Source organism: Anolis carolinensis, chromosome 2 (genome assembly GCF_035594765.1).
Source record: "Anolis carolinensis isolate JA03-04 chromosome 2, rAnoCar3.1.pri, whole genome shotgun sequence".
Taxonomy (NCBI): Eukaryota; Metazoa; Chordata; class Lepidosauria; order Squamata; family Dactyloidae; genus Anolis; species Anolis carolinensis.
In genome coordinates this window covers 46,705,501-46,728,124 of record NC_085842.1, presented here as the reverse complement: position 1 = coordinate 46,728,124, position 22,624 = coordinate 46,705,501, and the positions used below count along the sequence as shown (strand labels likewise).

At 38.1% G+C, this 22,624-nt stretch overlaps 1 protein-coding gene across 20 annotated transcripts in view; it reads left to right on the top strand.

The window, feature by feature from the left end:
* The window catches only part of foxp1 (forkhead box P1), a 702,210-nt gene that overhangs the window by 546,290 nt on the left and 133,296 nt on the right, over window positions 1-22,624 (top strand). For 15 of the 20 annotated variants that reach the window (XM_008105380.3, XM_062973812.1, XM_016991766.2 and 12 more), the window contains 2 exons: window positions 20,356-20,493; window positions 22,437-22,526. In XM_008105380.3, the coding sequence (XP_008103587.1) occupies window positions 20,356-20,493; window positions 22,437-22,526 (228 nt within the window). Of the gene's footprint in view, window positions 1-7,872; window positions 8,584-8,620; window positions 9,072-16,097; window positions 16,282-20,355; window positions 20,494-22,436; window positions 22,527-22,624 lie in introns of those variants that run through there. The other 5 variants (XM_008105378.3, XM_062973819.1, XM_008105383.3 and 2 more) reach the window with 4 other exon arrangements.

Sequence of the window (22,624 nt, the reverse complement as noted above, 5' to 3'; positions counted from 1 at the left end):
GCTGAAGCTATTTTAGTGGTAGGATTCAACACCTAGCTTCATTAAAGTTTAGGCTAAAAACTGGAATTTTCTAGGATTGGTCAAATATAAAAAGATAGGCCAAAATGTTGTTGTCATTTATGATAAGAACATGTCAGGTGCAATTATATACATATTTAGTTACATATTTGATTCATTATTAATAACTGTATGTGCTGAGAGGAACAATAATTTTGAAGCTTCTTCCAGAGCTTTTATGCTATCATCTTCATCACTCACCTGAATGTTGACACTTCCTGCTGTGCATATAGAAATTAGCTGGTAACACTGCCATTATAAAAATGTTGTATTAAAAAGAAACGTAAATCCCTCCTCATGCAGTATCAGAAGACATTTCTGTCACCTTTTAAGTCGAATGTGCATTGAGTATAAATAACAACCCCACACTTATTTTAATGACAACTTGATCATAATGTGGACATAAATAAAATTAATAGAGAGTTAACTGCTTCAGTGCCCCATGGATAGAGTACAGACATGTCAATTATAGTTACAGAAGCCAGGCATATAGATAGATAGTAGAGAGATTCTTACATTACAGATATCCATTCCGATTTTTTGTTCGGAAAAAACAATTAGTGAATTAGACAAGATTCTTGGGGGCTTTGTTACAATTTGTCCCTCCAGAAAGGAAAGGCCATGATAAAAGAAGGCACCAATCCGTAAATAAAGGAACAACAACAAGAAGACCCACTGCTTGGAACTATATTCTCCCACCTGTATTACTTGTAGAATAAGATTATAGCTCAATACGTGGAAACATCAGAGATTTGTATCTGTCTGCATTCTATATTGTGCTCATCTGTAGTCTAAATGGTATGGCATCATCCTTTGTATCCTTCATGGACCATGGATTTTCAGTTGTTATATTAAACCTCATGCAAATAAAATATTCTCCTATATGCCTTGATTACCTTCTTGTGCTGCTATCATTTTGATCTATTTCTATAATTTCAGTCGTGAATTAGACAAGATTCTGATTTTGTTTATCCCCCCACCCCAAATCATGAACCAGAATCCTGTTCTCTAGTTCATACTTGATGTACTTTGATTGGAGGGGAGTGCTTAAATAAGACAAGTGTACTTATTTAGGGCCCCAGTCGCTGAGAATTTAATGTGGCACCCTGCAAATAAAGTGGTGTATCTTAGTTGTTAGTGGAAGGGAGGATTTAGTTTTCATTATGGAGACGTGGATAGCAGAGCTTGACAAAAATAGGCATGTCCCAGGATTTCATGACCAGTTACTCAACACAACACCAATCTCAGCTGGAAGACCCAGTGGAAGAAATGCACCGTCATTCATAAGTATTCTGTTTCCCTAGCAATGAAACACATCTGCCCTAGGACCACTATGAAGGATCTTTATCTTAGGATGGACCAAAGAGATTGATCAGAGGCATTGTTGGTGTATCACCTGCCCTGATGTTCTGCAGTCTTCCTGTCTGGGCCAACTGAGGTCACAAAGGTCATGCTGGAAAATAATAATAACTAAGAAAATATACTTTATTTATATTCCACTCTGTCTCCCCGAAGGGACTCAGAGCGGATTACAGATACATATATAGCAAACATTCAGTGCAGTTATACAATTGACAAAGACAGACAGTACATAAACAGAGGCAAGGTTTCCCTCTTTTCTTCTCTGGCATCCGGCTGTTCTCAACTCAGCCATAGGGATTATTTATTTCTATCACACTTTTCTCCAGATCAGGATTCAAAGCGGCACACAACATGTAAAAAACAAAAACATAACATACAATAAAAAACAGCATCATCATAGACATAATCCTATCTATAAAAATAATAACTCACATAAACATGATTGACATCTAAACATAGAACACAGTTAAACAGTCAATAGATTAAAATAGATTAAAACCCCCATCAAATATCAGTTTATTTAGGTCGTACAGAAGTTCTGTGTACAATGAAACAGGTTAGACAGTGGCTAGATTGGGCATCAGGAGACTCCCAAAGACCACATCACAGACATCTCTTCTGTTTGTTCTTCTGGTTGTGTATTCAAAGTATTCCCTATGGTGTGTGAACTCTCACAGCCTCTTTCACTGGTCATTGTTGGATGATGTTATGGAGTTGATCAGGTGTTCTTGTGTCTTAATTAGCCAGCTCTGGGAGCCCTTAAAATAGGGGTGCTTCAAGTACAAAATGCTGGCATCGTCAGGTGGTGGTGAGTTTCTAAGGCTTCTTGGCAAGGGGCAGTCATTGTTCGATTTTGTTATTCTGTTATTGGTGGTTTAGAACAAGACATTTGTTAGGCCTGAAGTAGTGACCGTTGGGTACACCATGGCTGTACATATTTCAGTAAATTTATTTTGGATTTACTGAAATGTTAAGGTACATGGAGTAGACATAAATCAATAAACTAGGCAGTGATCAGTTCACCAAACCCATATTCCTACCATTTCACAAAATGAATACTGACTGGAACATTAAGTTATTTGTCTTTTCATTACCTAAACTATTATTTTGGTGGCAATGTAGCTGCAACTTAGTCTGTTTTTATTTAAATAAATTACGAAAATGTGGATTATCCAACATTTGGAATGCCCCCAAGGCCACTTGAATGCATAAGGATAGATTGCCTTGTCTAATTACTACTAGATGTTACACATCTGTCATCAGATTTGTAAAAGTGTTTTAACTACTGTATACATATTCTGTGTGTGTGTGTGTGTGTGTATGAGAGAGAGACATTTATTCTGTTCATTTTTATGTGAATATTAACTGTAGATTTGATAGGAGAGTAAGTGTCTCACTCTTGAGATGTTGAGTCATAAACTCATAAAGTTGGAAGGAGCGTCATGGGCAATAGATGTTCAATGCAATATCTCCAACTAATACATCCCCGGCCTCTTTTTGAAGACGTTTAGAGATGGAAACCCCACCCCTCTCTAGGCAATTGGTTCCATTGCTGAACCATTTTTACTATCAAGAAATTTCTTCTAACGTTCAATGAAAATCTCCTTTCCTGTAAATTCAAACCATTAGACTTGGTCTTACTCTCTGGGAGGGCAGCAAACAGGGCTGCATCCTACTCTTTATGGCAGCCCTTGAAGTACTTTAATAGTACAGTCATGTCTTCCCTTTTCATCTTCTCTTTATCAAGCTGAACATGGCTACCTGTTTCAATCTTGCCTAATATGGTGTGCTGTTCATACTTCTAACTATCCTCACTTCACTTATTTGAACATGCTCCAGTTTGTCTATATCCTTGTTAAAATGAGGCACCTAAAACTGGATGCACTATTCCAGATGAGGTCTGACCAGCTCAGAATTTAGTGAGACTATTATTTCCCTTGACTTGAATGTAGGTAGGTAAAGGTTTTCCCTTGACATTAAGGCTAGTCGTTTCCAACTCTAGGGGTTGGTGCTCATCTCCGTAAGCCAAAGAGCCCACGTTGTGCGTAGACACCTCCAAAGTCATGTGGCTGGCATGACAGCATGGAGCATCATTACCTTCCCGCCTAAGCGGTACCTATTGTTCTACTTACATTTGCATGTTTTCGAACTGCTAGGTTGGCAGAAGCTGAGGCTAACAGCAGGAGCTCACCCCGCTCCTCGGATTTGAACCTCCGACCTTCGATCACCAAGTTCAGCAACTCAGCGGTTTAATCCACTGCGCTATCAGGGGACTTGAAATGTAGGCTTCTATTAATGCAGGTTAAAATAGCATTCGCCTTCTTTGCTACAGCATCACACTGCTGGCTCATGTTCAACATATGATCACATATTATGTTATATTATATTATATCCGCTGTTCTTTTTATGAAATGCTAGTTATATTAAAAAGAAATGTTGTGAATTGATCACCCTGCTCATCTACATTACATCACAGCCAGTTATCATAGTAGTGGATGATTTTAACAGCTAAAAATAATTATTCAAATATATTATCACGATTTTGACACTAGATCTGCATTAAAAATGTAGAAAAAGATAGAATTGTGCAGCTAAGGATATACAACCTTGATGAAACCTGGTTATGTCAGGTCATAATAAGTGGCAAGAATTGGTAGTTGCAAATAACAACAAAAACAACAAGAATAACAGAAATCAACATGGACAGGTTGAAGCTGAGTCTTGGCCACATTATGAATACTTGCCACGTCTGATTTTAGATTATGTTAATTCCGCACACTATTGGGATAAACCTGTAAATAGTACTGACAAAACAGAAGATTATGCTAATCTAAGCAATAAAAATGGATACAGCAATTTCACTTACACATAACATGAAAAAAATCAGTGTTGTAGTAGAAGAGGAAATAATGTGGGGTGTAACTGGCATTTTGAAATGTAGGTATACAAAGGGAGACGAGCTTGCAATTAATAAGATTTTATCCTCCTATGAATGTACTCATATATAACTTGCTCTCATGTATAATTCAAAGGCAGTTTTTTTGGGGATGGTCAAAATTATTAAAGTTGATATGAGTAAAGATTAGGTAAAGGTTTTTCCCTGACATGAAGTCCAGTCATGTCCGACTCTGGGGATTGGTGCTCATCTCCATTTCAAATCCGAAGAACCAGCGTTGTCCATAGACACCTCTAAGGTTATGTGGCCAACATGACTGCGTGGAGCGCCATTACCTTCCTGCCGGAGTGGTACCTATTGATCTACCCACATTTGCATGTTTTCAAACTGCTAGGTTGGCAGAAGCTGGGGCTAACAGCAGGTGCTCACTCCACTCCCCGGATTCGAACCTGCAACCTTTCGGCCCACAAGTTCAGCAGCTCAGTGGTTTAACTGGGGGCTCCCAATGTTGATATAACTCATAGATAAATTGAGAGTCATTCCATGGAGAGAGGAAAGCATCAGTGCTGCCGCATGAAGCCAGCTGCCCCAGCCGCTGCCATCATTTCCCCACCTAGACATTCAAAAGGGCCAGATGTGGTGCCATGGTGAAGAGAATAGAGGGCATCAGTGCTTCTTTTAGGCTATCCAAACATGGATCTTTTGCCACTCTATTCTCTCAGCCATGTTGCCATGGTTGAGGGTTGGGGAAGATACATGAGTGTCTCTGCTTTGTATGTGTAGGAAAAGAAACCAATTTTGCACAATGTACATTTCTTGATCCATCTCCAAGAGGCAATTCAGAATTGGCTGGCAAGGCAGGGCAGTCTATCTTGAACCATGAACAAGTGATGCAGAAGTATTGAAACAAGAGAAGTACTGAGAAAACAAAAAGACCAACAAACAAGGAATTTCCCGCTCTGTTTATAGTGTCCTCAGTTCCTACAATGGCAGTCCAAATTTGATTTATGGCTTGCTGCATCACAAAGGCTGGGAAATGCGTCAACATCAACATCAAAAGGACAATTAGAATTATTAAAACTACCCCCCACCCCCACCCCCCGGGCTCATCACCTAAATCCAGCTGAAATAAAGAAAAAGTTACACCACCTCTGAAAAATATGCACCCTCAGTTGCTGACAGGTCTTTATATAAAATTAATCTGAACTCATACCCCTGGTGATTTTTTGCTATTATAATTTGGAAGAAGGATGAAGAAAGTCACTGAGATAAATTGGTCCCACTTTGTTTAAGAGGTCACATGCATTGTCCATCAGTAAGTACAGCTTTCATTTTTGCTGGAACTCCCCCCACCCCTTTCTTTAATTTAAGGATGTTTGAGAAAAACTTCCATATGCACACCGTTTGTCCCATTTTCAAACTGACATCCTTATGATCTTCCAAGACTTCCTTCAGATTGTTCTGTGCTTCATTGTGTTTTAAACCCTGGTCTGCCCATTTCTTTGTCGTGTAGAATACTAATGTATAAGTTAACCTCATATACAAGTCAAAGACAGCTTCTGGGGCCAGAAGGATCGAGTTAAGGGGGTTGATGCTTCTTTTGGATTCTCCCAAGCTAGACTAAATTCTTGATAGCCTAAATTCATACCTTTCACCCCTCTAAAGAGATGGTTTCTTTTTTGGTAGGAATAATTACATTGACCCGAATTTTGCGTGTTAATTTCTTGACTAATTTTTAAATAATTTTACATGAATATATAGAGTAAACTGTGGGCCCTGGTGGCGCAGTAGATTAAACCGCTGAGCTGCTGAACTTGCTGTCCAAAAGGTTGACGGTTCGATTCCGGGGAGCGGGCTGAGCTCCCGCTGTTAGCCCCAGCTTCTGCCAATCTAGCATTTTGAAAATATGCAAATGTGAGTAGATCAATAGGTACCACAGCGACAGCGCTCCATGCAGACATGCCGGCCACTTGACCTTGGAGGCATATACAAACAACACTGGCTTTTTGGCTTAGAACTGGAGATGAGCACACACACATACCCCAGAGTCGGACATGACTAGACTTAATGTCAAGGGGAAACCTTTACCTTTACCTTATAGATTAAATACAGTAGAGTCTCATTTATCCAACGTTCTGGATTATCCAACGCAATTTTGTAGTCAATGTTTCCAAAGCATCGTGATATTTTGGTGCTAAATTCGTAAATACAGAAATTACTACATAGCATTACTGCGTATTGAACTACTTTTTCTGTCAAATTTGTTGTATAACATGATGTTTTGGTGCTTAATTTGTAAAATCATAACCTAATTTGATGTTTAATAGGCTTTTCTTTAATCCCTCCTTATTATCCAACATATTTACTTATCCAACGTTCTGCCTGCCTGTTTATGTTGGATTAGTGAGACTCTACTGTAGTTTTAAAAAAATCTTTGCAAAATCCCTGTGATGTTGTTTAGGTAGAGAGAGAGTGCCATGCTGAGGTTACTCAGCCATACTGTTTGTGCTTTAAGAGGAGGGGGGAAAGAGAGATTTCTCTATTTCAGTCCGTTGTGACTACTACAAGTCATCTTTCTGAATTTGGATTACTTACTCTCCCTCTCCATAACATGGAGACCAAGAGTTGCAAAGCCCATTCCCATGGCAATACTATATACAGTATTCCAAAATGCAAGCTACTCATTTGTTTGCCACCAGAAAATGATGTGATCCTTAATATAAGAAGCTCAGCTTGCACACAGGAGGAGAAAGAACAACTGCAAGTGGAAATGCTCTAACTAAACAGTCTTCCTCTCTTCCTCCCAACATTTGACGACTCCTCTCAACCACTTGCAGCCTCTAAAGATATGAAATAACCAGTTATTATTATCTCCTATTAGCCCTAAGCATGACTACTTTCTCCTCTTTGTTTTAAAAAATATGTGCAGTTTACAATGCAACCTAAGTGATATTTGCAATTTACAATCAGGTTTCATGTTTTAGATATGCAGATCTTATCTCTTGCTCTTATTGATTTAAGAAGCTCGATTTTGCTCATTGATGGAAGCTCTTTTTGGCAGATTTAGGGTCTTAGAAGAGATGCCTACAGTCCATTGTTAAATATTCATAAGGAGGGGTTAGTGGATGCCCCTTTTAATGCCTAGGACTAAGCACTCTTTTAATTTGTTATCTAGCACAAAAACACTTCAAGAACGAGAAAGCAGTCCATTTCAAATCCCACTGAATTATCAGGTTACAAGTTGTTAGTCTTTTGTCTGTTATATATAACTCCAATCCTAATCCACCCTCCAAGTGTGGAACTGTTTGTTTGGCATTCTTGGTTGTTGCAAGCAAATGTATATTTCTGACAGTTAACGGCAATAAGAAGGTCTTCCTTTTTCAGTTAGGTGATTGTGAAATAACTATATAATCTTTTTTTAAAGCCAGTTTTATTCTTCTTTGTAAATAATATTCAAAAGAGCTGAACCTTTCTAATTTTTTAAGAATCAAGTTGACTGGGTGAAAATAGATTTCTGATATAGCTCTGTGGCTGTTTTAAAAGGCAGAAAAAGTCCATAATTTTGGGGTGTGAGTGTGTGTTTAATTCTTAAAACAAAAAAAAAAGTATTCCTGTTTGAACATTTGAACTTTGGAAGCTTGTCTGCATTAATTATCCAAATTCACTGGCACTGCAAATGTCCCAAGTGTTTCACAGCTACCAAGTTCAGAAATATTTGTGCGGCAGCCTTAACAACAGGCTGATAAAACTCCTTATTTGGGAAACATTGATCTGAGGAATATAATAGATTCATCTGTGCTTGTGATATGTTTTAACATCTTATCATTCCCCAGTACATGATTCATTTCCTTTTGCTTTGTTTAGAAGGGGCGGGGGCAGTTCCCTGCATAGGCCAGGCACACTGATAATTTTAATAAACTCCTGTTTAAATTGTGTGTGTGTGTTTATCCACACTGTGTGTATGTGTGTGCAAAAATATACAGGTCCCGTCATACATAGCCTGCCCAGCAGAAGTACCCAGAAAGATTCGACTTGGGTAAAAGAATAACAATAATAACAATTCTACTTAAGATGCTGTAAAAGTTAGCTCTTCACCCTGAATGCCTTTTTTCCCTGCAGCACTGGGAGAAAAACACCCACACCTCCCTCCTTAATGCATAATTATCTCTTTTTGGCCTATCCATTTTCAGCTGATTGTTGTGAAGCGTTGTGATAGCTGCTGCTCTCTAGTGTCATGCAGTCGCTGCCGAACAGATTGCTCTTGAAAGGTTAGATTTCTGAAACGTCTCTATTAGTCAATATAGTTGTTGTTGTTTTTGTTATTGTTGGGGGCTTTTAAAAAAAAGAAATTGATCTTTGTAAAGGAGAGTAGGTGCTCTTTGCTGTGCCTTTTCAGGTCAAAGGGTTAGCGGCAATTAACCGGAGTTGCTTGAGAGACAAAAGCGTGATTTCACAAAAGCATTATTTCACCTGCCGTCAGAAGGAGAGAGAGAGAGAGAGAGCGAGAAAGAGAGAGGGAAGGAGAGGAGGCCCATTGTGTAGGGGTGTTTGAACTGATTATGTTTAGAGGCTGGTTGTGATTGGTGGAGAAGGGCGTGGCGGAGTGGGTAGTTTTGCATCTTGTCAGCCCAGGAGCACCCTTCTTGTGCGTGCAATCTGTCTGTAACCTGAGGACGCTCAGACTCTACAACAAGGCTTCAGAGAGCTCCATGGCCCAGCACTCGCTTTGGGGTAGCAGCTAAATGGAGTTTGTCAGGTTTGTCAATATGATTGATTTCTATGATTCCTTTTCTTCAGTCTTACTTACTTATAGCATAACGATCTCTAATGTGGCATGGGGTTGTTTTCCCTTCTCCCTCTCCACCCTACCCCCCTTCTGTTTTCCTTTATTTTTTTAATTAGAGGCTGCTTCATTAACATTCTCTAACTTCTCCATCAAGAGTTTTGCTAACCAGGTTAGGAACAAAACATGCAGAAATGGGAGAAGACAACTATACTATAGAGGCCTGTGTCTTCTCTCGGGAAGTTTAGGAAAGATGTTTAAACTATTTTTTTTTTACTCACGAAATGGATGTATGGATAAATCTCTTTACTGCTTTACAAAACTTATAGAGAACTGTGTAGCTTTTGGATAGCTTATTGAAGATTGTTGTGGGAAAATCTATACTGGTGTTATTTGTCTGCCTGCCTGATGCCTCTACTGTTCCGAATCCCTTGCAGTATTTATGGGTTATTTGTATTAACTGTAATTTGTCAAAAGAAAAGAAAGAAGGGGGAAGGAATAGAGCTACAGATGTGTAAAACACTATGCAAAGCACAGTTACATGTCTGATTATAGTTGCAAGTCAATTTGCCACATGGCATTATGTACGGGAGGTTTGTTTTTGACACTGACTGGTATTAATGTGCTCTAAAGAAATAGTTGTAACTGGATCTAACTGTAAATAAGGTAAGCCTCAATCATGCAGTGCTGAATTTTCCTGCAAAATGAGATTATTTTTCTAAGGGGTGGTGGTAGTAAGGAGGAGGGAACTATTAGGAAGTGGGTGGTTAGTTTAGAGCAAAGTGCACATAGATGCTTCCTCTTAGAGATTAACTCTTTCTTACCTGACAGAGTTAAGGGAGAGAGAAAGTGAATACAGTATTCATTTATTCATGGAAAGTTTGCAAAGTGTCGATTTAAACTGAAAGAGTGGGATTAAAATAAATGCCAGGGTTTTTGAAGATAAGGCATTTCAACCAAACAAACCAAAAAGGGGAAGACAAGCTTCCTAAGCAAGGAGTGTGTTTTGTTTCTAATAAGAGAGATTGGTTTCTGAGGGAGAGGTGAAAGGTCTGTTGAGGTACAGTTATTAATTAAACAGACATGTGTTAATGAAATGTATATACAAGAAAAAAATTAAGATCTGTGTGTTGGGGGGGGGATGTGGATTTAAATCTTTAAGCATGTTTATATGATCCATGTATATATGGATATATATACACATTTGCACCAAATCTTGTCTGGGTCATCACACAGAGTCATAATTGTAGTGAGCTGTGCATGATCAGGTGTTTTGTGGATTTAATGTAAATACAACTTATGTCTTAACTATCATGAGTTCAGATTGATAAATACGTGAAATTGTTCTTTTTTTCTGAACAGATATACATACAGATGTATGGCTAAAAGTGCATTGTGTGTTTTGTGATCTGAACTTTTTACCAACATGGAAGATTGGGTCTTAAGGATCAGAAAAACGTTCTATACAAGGCAGTACTGCATCCAGTCTCCTCTTTAAAATTGCATTGATGAGGATGTAAATCTGAAAACAAATCCTGTCCAAACAGTGTAGCTGATTTGGTCTAAGATGTGATCGAGCTGAACTGAAAACTGATTGGCTTGACACTTTATAATCAAAGCTGATTTATTGTTCATTAGTAGTGCATTAGCCCTTTCAGGCAAGACAGTTATTTGTGTAGGGGCCTGTCAAACAAAAGACTGCTAGCACCTGTCATTTTTAAACCAGAAGATAAGCAAAGAGGAGAGTAAGAAATTTTGAACAGAGATGCAGGCTTTCAAGACTCTTTGGGCCTCTCCCAGCTGCCCACTTTACAAATTCTGTCTAAGTCAGGAGTCTTTTCTGAGATGAAACTTATTAGAGATAAATAGACATATGAATGGAAAAAGAAGGTGCTATGTTAGAATTGGTGGATTGTAAATCATTAAGGCATTGTGCTTCTTTTTATTAAATTGTGGCATGCCTTGTTGAGTTGAACTAGGTCAGGAAATTATAAGAAGCAATGCCTGATTAAAGCCTTTCTATATTAAAAACGTATTGGCACCTTTTTCATTACCTACAAATGCAATATAGTTAATGAGTGCCCAGAAATGTCCCATTGCCTACACTTTGCCAGAAATGGCCAGGTACCATAAAATGCTGCCCGGAGCAGCAGGGGTTAATTATGTGAAAACATGGATGACATCACAGTTGAGCTGCTGGAATGTCAAGATATATCTTCTGCCGTATTGAGACATGTTTTTCCCCACTGCCCTTTCATTTTCTCACTCCCACTGCCTCCCCCCTTCCTTCCCACCCCCTTATTAAGGAATGATCTCAGGACACAAACGAGAAAACAACACAAGTGTCAAAAGAAAACAAAATTAGTCAACTTTTGTCTGCCACCATAGAAACGAGGATTAACTTATGTTATTCCAGAGTCGTGGAGAGGAGACTCTCTGAATGAGAATATATAGTGTATTGTCTTCCGATGAATTTTTCATTTGACAGGGATTTTGGAGGCTGTGATCTTAATTAAATCTCAACTGGCTCAAATAATGCATCTAAAAAGGCATGCAGTGTTGCGTAACCTTGCTGAGTTGGTAAACCATAAATCATCAGAAAGCTTATGATAGGGAGGGATGATTTCGGTGAGGTTTTGTTCTCCGTTTGTTAGTTTAGATTATGTTTACAAAGTATGCTTTACTGTACTCTGCACCCAGTCCTCTGCATCCTATCCTCTTAAAATAAATGTCTCATGTAGTACAAACAAGAGCTAGGAGGTGCCATGCCCAATTTGGCTGGAATTTGAGTGATGCAATGAAACTGACATGGGCTCATAACTTCCTAGTCTATTTCACACAGTTGTGTATCTAATTGACATGTTGCAAATTTTTTTAAAAATGAGGAATTTGGGGAGGAAATTTGAACCCAACTAGGTTAGGATTGTCCCATTAATTTGCACCATTGGGGCAGTTTAAATTCCTCCAAATATACTCTCATTTGTTGACGTCCCAGTGAAATTTTTTTGCAAATTGTTCAGGAAATTATTACAGAAATTGATAACATTTCATATCACAATTTTAATGGACAAGTGTTGAAACAGGTAAACATATACACAACCGTGTTTCCTCAGGTATATCCAGAAGATAAAAAAGGGGGTAGTGATTTAGTGGGGACAATTTTAAGAAGTGTGTTAAACTTTAACAGGCACACAGTAAATATGTTAATGCAATTGTTTACCTGTATTTTCAGTAGTTGCTAGCCAGTGTTTATTGGGACTTAAAAGTCTTAAGACTTCTGTTTCTTTTCACTAGATTCTGTTTCTTTTAAATATGGTGATAGTAATAGATTATTGTTTGCTATATTGGAAATGTGTTACCTTTGAAAGAGGTGATTGTGGACATTTTTGTCAAAGGTGGGAAATGGTTAGTATAATTAAAAATAGAGAATCTTCAGAGTAGAAAGAGGCACAGGACACATCCGTGGTTTTTGCCAACAAAATTACCCACAGCATGTCTTCATGCAAATGTTTATAATTTAAGAAATAAATATATTATTCTGTTTCCTCATCTGTCCATCTCACACAGCTCCAGTCCTGTGTTTGGGGTGGGGGATAAGTAAATAAAAGAGAGGGGGTTTTCTGCAGCCGCCACCGACCCACACCTGCGTGGCTAGATTGTGGGAAAGTTCTGACACCACAGACTTGATGTGATATTGTTTGGCAAAAAGCTTGGCTGGCTTTAAGCAGTTTGTTTGTTTTACTGAAAGCCGGACTGTGTTGCTGGAAATTAGCTTTGCTGTGAACTTTCAGGATTCGGTTTTAAATGCCTCTTGTTTTTATAAGGCTCTCTCTCTCTCCCCCCCCCCCTCTTTTTTCCCTTTGCCCTCACTGTATTTGTCTCTTATTAGAGGTTGAAGCAAGGGAGGGATCCACAGATGGGAAGGAGGGGAGAACTTCACACTCATCTTTTTTAAGGCTGTCTGATATGTCTGGGTTTTTTAAAAGATAAACCTGGAAGTAGTTATACGAAGCAGCCAGTTTTTCTTAACCTTCCCAAAGTGGTTCTCACTCTTGGAAAGCATATCTCTCATTCACATTACTGTATTGATGGGGAGATGGAACGCAAAGTAGATTTAAATGAACATTAAACAAATATCCATTATATAAATTATTCCGCAAAGCCCTTAAATTTGGAGTTGTGTTCCCTGATTAGGTAAGAATAGTTGTTACATTGCCTTTTATGAAGGGGCATGGGGAAATGACACCTAGACAACAATAGCTGATAACACCTTCTAATTTTGGGGCTCATTGTCTTGCCCTTAAAATCTGAAACATCATTGTTCAAATATCTGAGAACAAGGTAAACCAACAACATCAAAAAGGTCGGCTTCTGTGATTTCTCAAGGGCTTGTTATTTTGAACTCTCCAATTCTATTTGATGTCTTGACAAAACAAGATGACACAGGGGAGAATACATTAAATTTTGATATTTTCCCCACCTAACCTGTACCAGTAGTGGCAGCTTAATTTTCTGCACGTTCTTCTTTTTTATTATTGAAAGTGGCTTTTAAGGATTTTTTAATTATTATTATTGCACAATGGCTCTTAATTGCCACAGCATTGCGAGAAGGATTTTCTCCTTGGGCTTTTCCCATTTGCCTTGATTTTGCTAGGCATCTTAAAAAACATGTTTTGACCTTTTCACATACAGAGAGCTTGCTGGTTGGAATGTGTCTTCATTAGAAGTAAATCAGTGAATAGCAAGATTGTCAAAGAAGCATCTGATGCTTTCTCATTATAGATCAGCACCCCTAGCGCAAATTAGATCCGAATGTACAGATGAAGGCACCTGTGAGAAGTGTGAAATACAGTACAGCACTTCAAGCAAATAAACTTTTACAAGTGTTGTAAAGGTTGTAACACTAAATAAAGTGACACCCTCTAAATGAGTGTTTAACAGAACTAGAATTTGAATACATCTTATCAAAATTTGACCGAGGGATTTTTTGTGTGTGTCTGATTAAGAGTAAACTGGTTCAGTAAGTTCACATATTTTAATTGCTTATTAATATTACATTAGTCAGTACACTTCCTCATGTTCTTCCCCCAACCCTTAGAAAAGACAAAACCACATTCTTTAACTCTTAAGAAGAGGATCAGAAAGCAGAGCCACAGGCAAAATTTGTAAATTATTCTAGTGGTGCTGATCTTGCACTTTCATATACCTGCTGTTGAAAAAGAATACTTGCTATCATCGTGCAACTGTTAAAACTGCTATTTGAATTATTATTCATTTTTAACAGTGTAATCCATTTATGTAAAAGTAGTAAGATCAAGATGAGTTTTGCAATAATTGGGAGTGAGATCTTTACATTTTGGTTGTGTAGAGGGTTTTTAAGGAAGACATTGATGTGTTGACTTTTAAAAGAAACTAAAGATAAATAGAACTCATGTATGAGTGTTTTCCCTTTGTGCAAAGCAACAAGAACTCTTTGTTATACATCTATGTTGAGAAAAAAGAAAGACTCCCTCCCTACTCCCTCCCTCCTGTAAAGATAGTTTAGCTGATTCCTGGTTTGTAGCAGTAGGTTATGTTGCGGTGCTCAGTTAACAAACATGAAAATAGGAGAGATTTAGTTTGTGTAAACTCTATATTTGCATGCAGATTATGTGGATAGACATTATAGCTTCAGCCATGATCCTGATAGATAAGTAGGAAATCAGGTATGCCTGAGAAGTGGCTGGTAAGATCTTGTTCCCGTTAAGGTTTCATCTCTGAAACAAAATTAAACCAGCATTTTCCCTTTCTTCCTTCATTGATAAAATAGTCTTTATGGTGGAAAGTCTGGAATTATTTACCAAGTCAAAACTCAGTTACCTTACTGTTGTGAATGCCGGTGATCACATTCTAGTTCTTAGTAAAATGCAATAAACAACATTCTAAAAACAAAATGTTAATTGAATTGTAAGGAGCTTTGGGTGTTTTTTTTTTCCAGCCACCCCCCTCCATCTTTCTCTCATCTGTTCTCCCTCCCGCTTCTTTTTAATAGGAGGTTGTACTGTTGAAGACAGAACAGTTATGCTAATGACCGACTACTTAGCTTATTTTACATTAATATAATAAACAGTACCTGTCGTAACGTTCTGCACAGCGTAATGGGCAAAAATGGTGAAGTCTTAAAAGTGAAATTCTGCTTTGCATAATGAAAAGGGAATCATGGTTTCCACATGGATAGTTCGAGCATTGTGAGGTTTTCTTTTCCTTTTTAATTGTTTTTGTTTTGAAGACATGAAATATTGTGTCAGAAACGTTCTGTCTGGAGGGAGATACAGGTAACATAATTTAGTGTTTCCTCATTCCAGGGGTGAAGAGTTACGTTGAAATATAACGCTTTGAGCTGAATGCATTTATTCCCACTTACGGTAATAATACCAAAGCTGGATATGTACTGCTTGCTCAGATCTGAAACCTTTATTCTGTAGACCTTTGTATTTTTAAGATGGTACCGTTAAATCTCCTTTTTATTATCTTAGTGGCTGTCCGTACTTGTCTGATTTGCATACATTTCACTACTTCCCAGTCTCATCTAGTCTGAGATGGCATTTGGAATGTATTTCATAATTTTTAATTAATTTTACATTGTTATAATAGCAGTTCATAATGATGAAACTTATTTGTTGCCAAAAAGAAGAAATAGATAGTGATTATGGAAGTGATAAATATTTTCCATAATCTGAGCCTCTTTTAGAAAACAAACAATAAATCAATTGGTGTTTGCATATTAATATAGATTTGAAACACATTGTTTCATGTTTAGCCTCGTAGAAAAGCTGGGCTTGTGTATGGTTCATCCCCTTTCATCAGTCACGATGTCTTAACAAGTTTCATCCCAACATGAGCTGAGGTCCAAAAGTAGAGCTATAATAGTGGGATATTTCAGAAGGAAAGTGAGCAAAGCAAATATGGCACTGCCTTGAGAATCTAAGAAAACATGTAGTAGATATGCTTTGGGGAAATAAACCTGGAGCGAGGAGGTGCCATTTAAAGACATTTTTGCCAGTGATGTTATTGGAATGTCAGCAGGTCTGTTACTAATGGGATTCTGATAGTGAAGCAGCACAAATATTTTCCCTTCACTTCCAGCTCCAAGTGCAGCTGGATACCTACCACACCCTGGGAGTATCGGTTGGCCAGACTACAGGTAGTTTATTAAATAAACCAAATTCATTGCCTAAAAGATAAAACAGGATAATGGATTGAAGTGTGTTTTAAAAAGCTTTGGGGTTTATTTGTTTGTTTGTTGTTGTTTTTTTGTTGTTGTTTTTTGCTGTCTGATGATGTTGCATAGGTTTACCTGAACGTAAATCCTTCTGAGTTTAGAAAAGTGTCTGCCAAGCAAATGTGTACAGCATTGTACTCTGGACATGAATTTCTTTGCACCTTCTTCGTGACTTGATGTTAATAAATATATCTCTTGAATTCCCCCCCCCCCCCCGAAACTGGCTCTACAATGCATTAAACATGTTTAGTTGAATATACATTATAATTAGTTTGTCCTGGGGTAGTAAGCCAGGTTCTCTCAATAAACATTTGTAGTGTATTTCATTTAGATAGTTACAGATACTCAGTTACGGTGGCAGGGTTTTGTACTTTTTTAAAGTAGATCTGATTTAAAACTAAGTATTTGTTTTAGGTGTTTGTTGTTTGTGAAAAGCATCACAATTTATAGTCACCCAGAACTGAAGCCCTGTTGTATCAAGAATAAAGAGATTTCATATTTAACTTTGTTCCGCACAGTATCTAAAATAAGTCCAGTTTTGACAGAATACACTCAAACGGGGACCTATAAATATTAGAGACCACAGTTAAGAACTTACACGACTGTTTTAAATACTATTGATTTAAACCATTGGGTAGTTTTTATGAATCAAAGTGTAATTTCCAAGCTTTAGCTATATTTCTCAGAGCTAAAGCACTCTCTCTTGTGTGCCTTTAGCAGCTTTCCAGACATTCAACACAGGATTAAATGATAGTAGTTACAATGATCAATAGGTTAAGACCAGTACAATCACTCTTCCTGCTAATGACCTGGTAGTAATGGGTAATAAAGTGTGGGCTATAATAGCCTATCAGTGCTTCTGCATGGCCTTCGAATCTTGGTATTACTAGGGACTAGTTACATGGTAGAGAGGTACCTTGGAAGTTAAGAAAGTGGATAGGAAGTTAAGGATTTTAAATATCAGCCTGTTAACAAACACAGAGACATAATTGCATTTGTCTACTCTGAGTATGTTTATTTAAAGCATCACCTGCTTTATGGTTCCTGAAGCAGAGCTGCCTTTTCCTTGATCTTGTCACTGCAAAGCGTATATGAACCCTTAGGGACCACCCAAGACATTTTGCATCTTTAGTGGAGCTCAACTGGGATTTCCCCCACTGGATCAACACTTTGACATTGTCTTATTGCATACTTTCCACTGTGTTGGACATCTTATTCCTACTGTCATCTCTTCTTCCTCTAGTGGTGCTACCTGAGCGAGTCTCTTCATAAGAGCACTCTGGAGAGCCAATGTTGAGCAGAAGGAACAGGGCAGGAGGCTGTGGGGTAATTTGTAAGCTCTAGCAGGTGCTTGATGATATCAAGGTGTTTTTGTTCGTTTTTTCTTTCTCTTATTTAGTTCATGGAAGGCTGCACTAAGAACCAGGTGTTTCCTCAGTCACAGCTGAGTTTCTAAGTTCCACAGTAGCCCTGCACAAAAGGCAAAACTATTCCCCCTGGATAAGTGTTGCACTAGCTTACCCTTTAGTACAATTGTCCAGCTTCTGTGCTGGACAATATATGCACTACCTAGGTCTTTCCTCTCAGTATGAGGAAGGGAGCTGCGGGACTGGTTAACACTTTCCAGTCTACCCCAACACACAGGCTCAGAGGTACTATTTTCCTGGAAAAGACTAACTTTGTCTTGTAGTTTAGAAAGCAGATGGCAGCAGATGGCTGTAAGTGTTGGCCTTAACCATGTTATCAGAGATTACTGAGGTCATTGTAACTCCACATAGGGACGTTTTCAATGATGCAGGCCACTTCTTGGGATCTGAATTTATAGTACTGGGTATAAACATGTGGCTACCCATATGTTCTTATGTTTGTTTTGTTACAGTATTGTTTTACCTGCATGTTTGTATATTTTAAATACTTTTTCCTTTCATTATTGTTACTACTATGATAATCAGTAACAATATTTTTTTAATTAAACAATGGTGTTTGCTTCTCACCATTTGTACTGGTGTTTGCCCTCTACATCCATCTCTGCATAACCACATAGACTTAGATGTTGCTCCCTGGAAAGTCTGTTTAGTATTAACTTTCCAAGGAACTAAGTTTTAGCAAATCAGTTACAGCTGTAATTCTGCAGGACAGTGGCACAAGTGAACTGGTTGGAGCCATAGCTGGATTAGTAATAATTATTAAAGCAAGCACCATGGAATTTACAATCATAAAGTATGCACAAGATGAATTCTTATTGTATTCAGTAAGACTTTTAAATGTTATAGATCGTGAACCCTATTGGTGTCTCCAAACAGAGGATTGCTGTATGTATGCTGTGTCTTACTTTGATTTGTGCTGCATCCGAGGATAACCCAAATTGATAATGGCAAGTGTGGCAGGGAATTGAATTTTTGATCTGGATTTCTAGTTGCGAGTGGTGGTGAAGCGGTCAAGATGTATAATGCCAACTGACTCTAGGTCAGCCTCTCACATATACAGATGTGCACAACAACATTTGATAGTTTTCAGTATATATGAATCTGACCTTCAGGAACTATTTTTAGTTCATCAAAATTAGTGGTGCTGAGAAATCAGGACATCAGTGCATAATGACTGTGAAATTAGGAATGAGAATTTGCTATGCAAATGACAGGACAAATCATGTGAAAAAGTCAAGATAAACTGCATATTAAGAAATTATGTTACATAAAATTAATACTGCATTCCTTTCTTGCTTACTACTCCCTTGAAATATTGTTAAAATCCTTTTATCTCCTGATCAGCTATTGTCTGCTGACTTTTTTTTTCAAAAAACACAGTGCATGAAAATGTTCAAAACATGTTATTACCTTTTATTGTAATGCATGAGATGACAGCGGATCCTTTTTAAAGAAGTATATCCTTTTACTGCTTTTAGTTTTCTGCTGTCACCTATTTGAGCTGAAACTAAAGAAAAGTGTGGTGTTCAATATTTCTATTCAAAGTCATGTGAGTTTGGCTCCTCCGCCATTGTAATCCCCCTCTTTTCCCCCTCTTCCTTCCTTTCTTTCTTTTGGGGCTCCTAACGAAATAGTCTTGTTGCATTACCGGAACTGACAAAATGGTTCTCATGTAGTCTGCAAATTAAACACAAGTGCAGTGATTATTTTGAATAGCTAAATTACATTCTAGAAAGCTTGCAGAATTCAAAGCATTGTCATTAGGTATCCGCTTGAATACAATTTGTGTAACCTTGGCCAAGACAGCCTGTCATTTTAATGTCAGTGTTTTATCTGAACAAGACATCATCCTTTCAGATACAGTGTACAGGTTCCTTGCAAAGATGCCCGTGCAGAAACGTGTTAACAGTTGCAAATATGAAATGCTATCAAGTTCATCACTGTAGCTGTTTGTCACTGAAATGTCATGGAAAGCGGCTTTTAATGGTATCTCACATAATACGAAAGAATTGAAGCCATCTGTATGCTGGGTGAATGTGGAATGGTACAGACATCATTGTAGGAACTCCGCTGCTAAAATTTCTTGGGAGCAAGGTGCGGCTTTTGATACGGCTGAAATTGCGTTCGTTTGCTTCAATTCATTTAGAGCCAACTTCCCAATGGCTGCTTTTGAAGGGCCGTACTTATTAATTAATGTAAAAATTCTTATAATTGATAGTTGCCTCTGAAAGATACACAGATCAATAGTGTAATTTTCTCAGAAATCATTCCTATGGCAAAAGTATTATAGCTGGTGTAGGTGGTAGAGAATCATACAAAGAAAATGAAGTCTGCTTTGTGCTTTTTATTCCTGCGACCTAAAGACGGTGAGATTATGTCTTAGCCTCATGCTTATCATATAAACCTTGAGAAGAGGGACATTTGAGATCACACAAGTGAAATACCAGAACCTTATCAAGTGTCTAGAGTGAAAAGAGGGGCTGTTTCACGTCTTTTGTTTAAAACATACAGATAACTTGATGAGAGACATGTTGGGATTCTTGCCGTTTACACTTTTTTAATGCTTTAGGTTCCAGTGTCAGTGGCTATGATGACACCTCAAGTGATCACTCCCCAGCAAATGCAGCAGATCCTCCAGCAGCAAGTGCTAACTCCGCAGCAGCTCCAGGTCCTGCTCCAGCAGCAGCAGGCACTCATGCTTCAACAGGTAACTGGTTCCTTTTTCAGCAATTAAGCTGGCCATCAGGGCAATTGGAGGAACAGCCTCTTCGTGCAAATTCTGTCATAGGAGAACATCTGTAGGGATTAGGCAATTCTCATATATTTTCCCCATAATTCACCAGAGATCTTCCTCTTTGTAGAAAAAGTACATTACTAATGGCTTCTAAAATAGTTGTAGTTTTCTGTGTACTTTTGTCATCCATTGCCATATTATAGCTGCAGCCTAAGATATGTCTGAGCCAATCATTCTCCGAACTGGTCAGTCATCCCTTCACATTTTAACTTTTTAGGATTTGATTTTTAATAGGAATCTCTAGGTCCCCCAGTGTGGCTCTGTGGTCAGCTTCCTCCAATCATGCTGGAGGACCAAGAGATTCCTAGAAAGAACACCTCTCTAGAAATCTCTAGGTCTCCCAATGCGATTCTATGTTCAGCGTCCACTAAAAGTTCCCCAGGCTGGAAGACCTAGAAATTCATAGAGAGGTGTTCTCATAGGTTAAAAAAATAGCAATTTCTTTATTCACGTTTTTTCACTTTCATGGTGATCTAGTTCCCCTAGCCTCAGTGAATGTGGAGGGCAAACAAACAACATGACTGGGACCAAATTTTCAAACCTTCCAATTTTTTTGAAAATAAAATTGTAATTATTTTGAGAAACTCCATTTCCAAGATGTCATCTCCCATTTCAACAATTGCCTTTCCATGAATATAGGCCAAAATGAAGTAATTCTTTAAGCTGAACAAGAGAACAAAATCTCCCCACGACATGCCACCCCACAACATATGTAAGAAAGCACTGTAACCAATAAGACGTTATGGAGCTCAGTGAAATACTGCAATGCACTATTTTATGTTGAATGAAGAAGTGGTGGGATTGTATTCAATTCCTCTTTGCCCACATAGTTGTTTGGTACTTGAGACATACCTGCTCCAGAGGACTATATCCATCATCCCAGTGTGTATGGAAGAAGGTCAGCTGTAGTCTATTCTTTGTTTTTTGGGTGCTCTAGAATGTTTCATTATCTCCCATGCTTTCCCTATTAATCTGCATTTACTGTACCAAGCAACTTCCAGCTATGGGTGGGTTTATTTTTTCAATGTGACTTCTACCTATGGCTCACAAATGGAGTTTACAAAGGTTACCTGGTAATAACCAGTTAATTCTTGGCACAGCAGCAAGCAGAAGGCCAATGGAAACCTTCAGATTTTAATAGAAATCTGTTGAAATCTTTAATGTCTATCAGTACTAATCTTCTCCAACTATGCTGGAGGTTAAATAAACACAAAGTAACATTGGGATTTATATATCCCAATGAACTATGCAGGGTTAATTCATTACTGGCACAGGAATGCCAAAGTCCATTGCAAGCTGACCTTGTGTACTGTGCCTCACAGTCACCCAGTACCTCATTCATTTATTCATTGAATGGAAGTTTCAAATAAGCTATCTATCTGAAAGTTGGGGCCATGTGGGTGGGAGCAGGGAGCTTGTGCCCATACCACGCAGAGCTTAGTACAGTACAATACAACAATAATTTAGGAAGCATGTATATGTTCCAAATAAGGATTCTCACAGCAAGGGCATTGTGGCTTTGTTGTTCCAATCAAAGGTTATCCCTTGCCTTATTTTAATTAGTTTGTGTAGAAAATGGTATGTTTTTCATCAGTTCATTTTGGAGATTACTTTTCAAACGATAATGCCAAGAATAGTCAGTGTGTACTGAATTTATTGTCGAGTTTCAAACTAAAGGTCATACCATTACAGATAAAAGGATGCTATTTTTCAAATCACAGTTTGTGTATTACACCAAAGGGACCCTGGATTGGCTATCCTACTTTGTTTTACTTAATAAACACATTCTTTTCTCTCTCTCTCTCTCTCTCTCTCTCTCTCTCTCTCTCTCTCTCCCCTCCCCCTTTTTTTTGTAGCAGCAGCTTCAAGAATTTTATAAGAAACAACAGGAACAGTTACAACTTCAGCTTTTACAGCAACAACATGCTGGAAAACAGCCTAAAGAGGTACAGTTTAAATACCAGTTTTTATTTGCAAACCAACCTTGTGTTAAAAAGTATGGCATCTGCATAATTGTCCTCTAAATTACTACTTGTAAGATTCT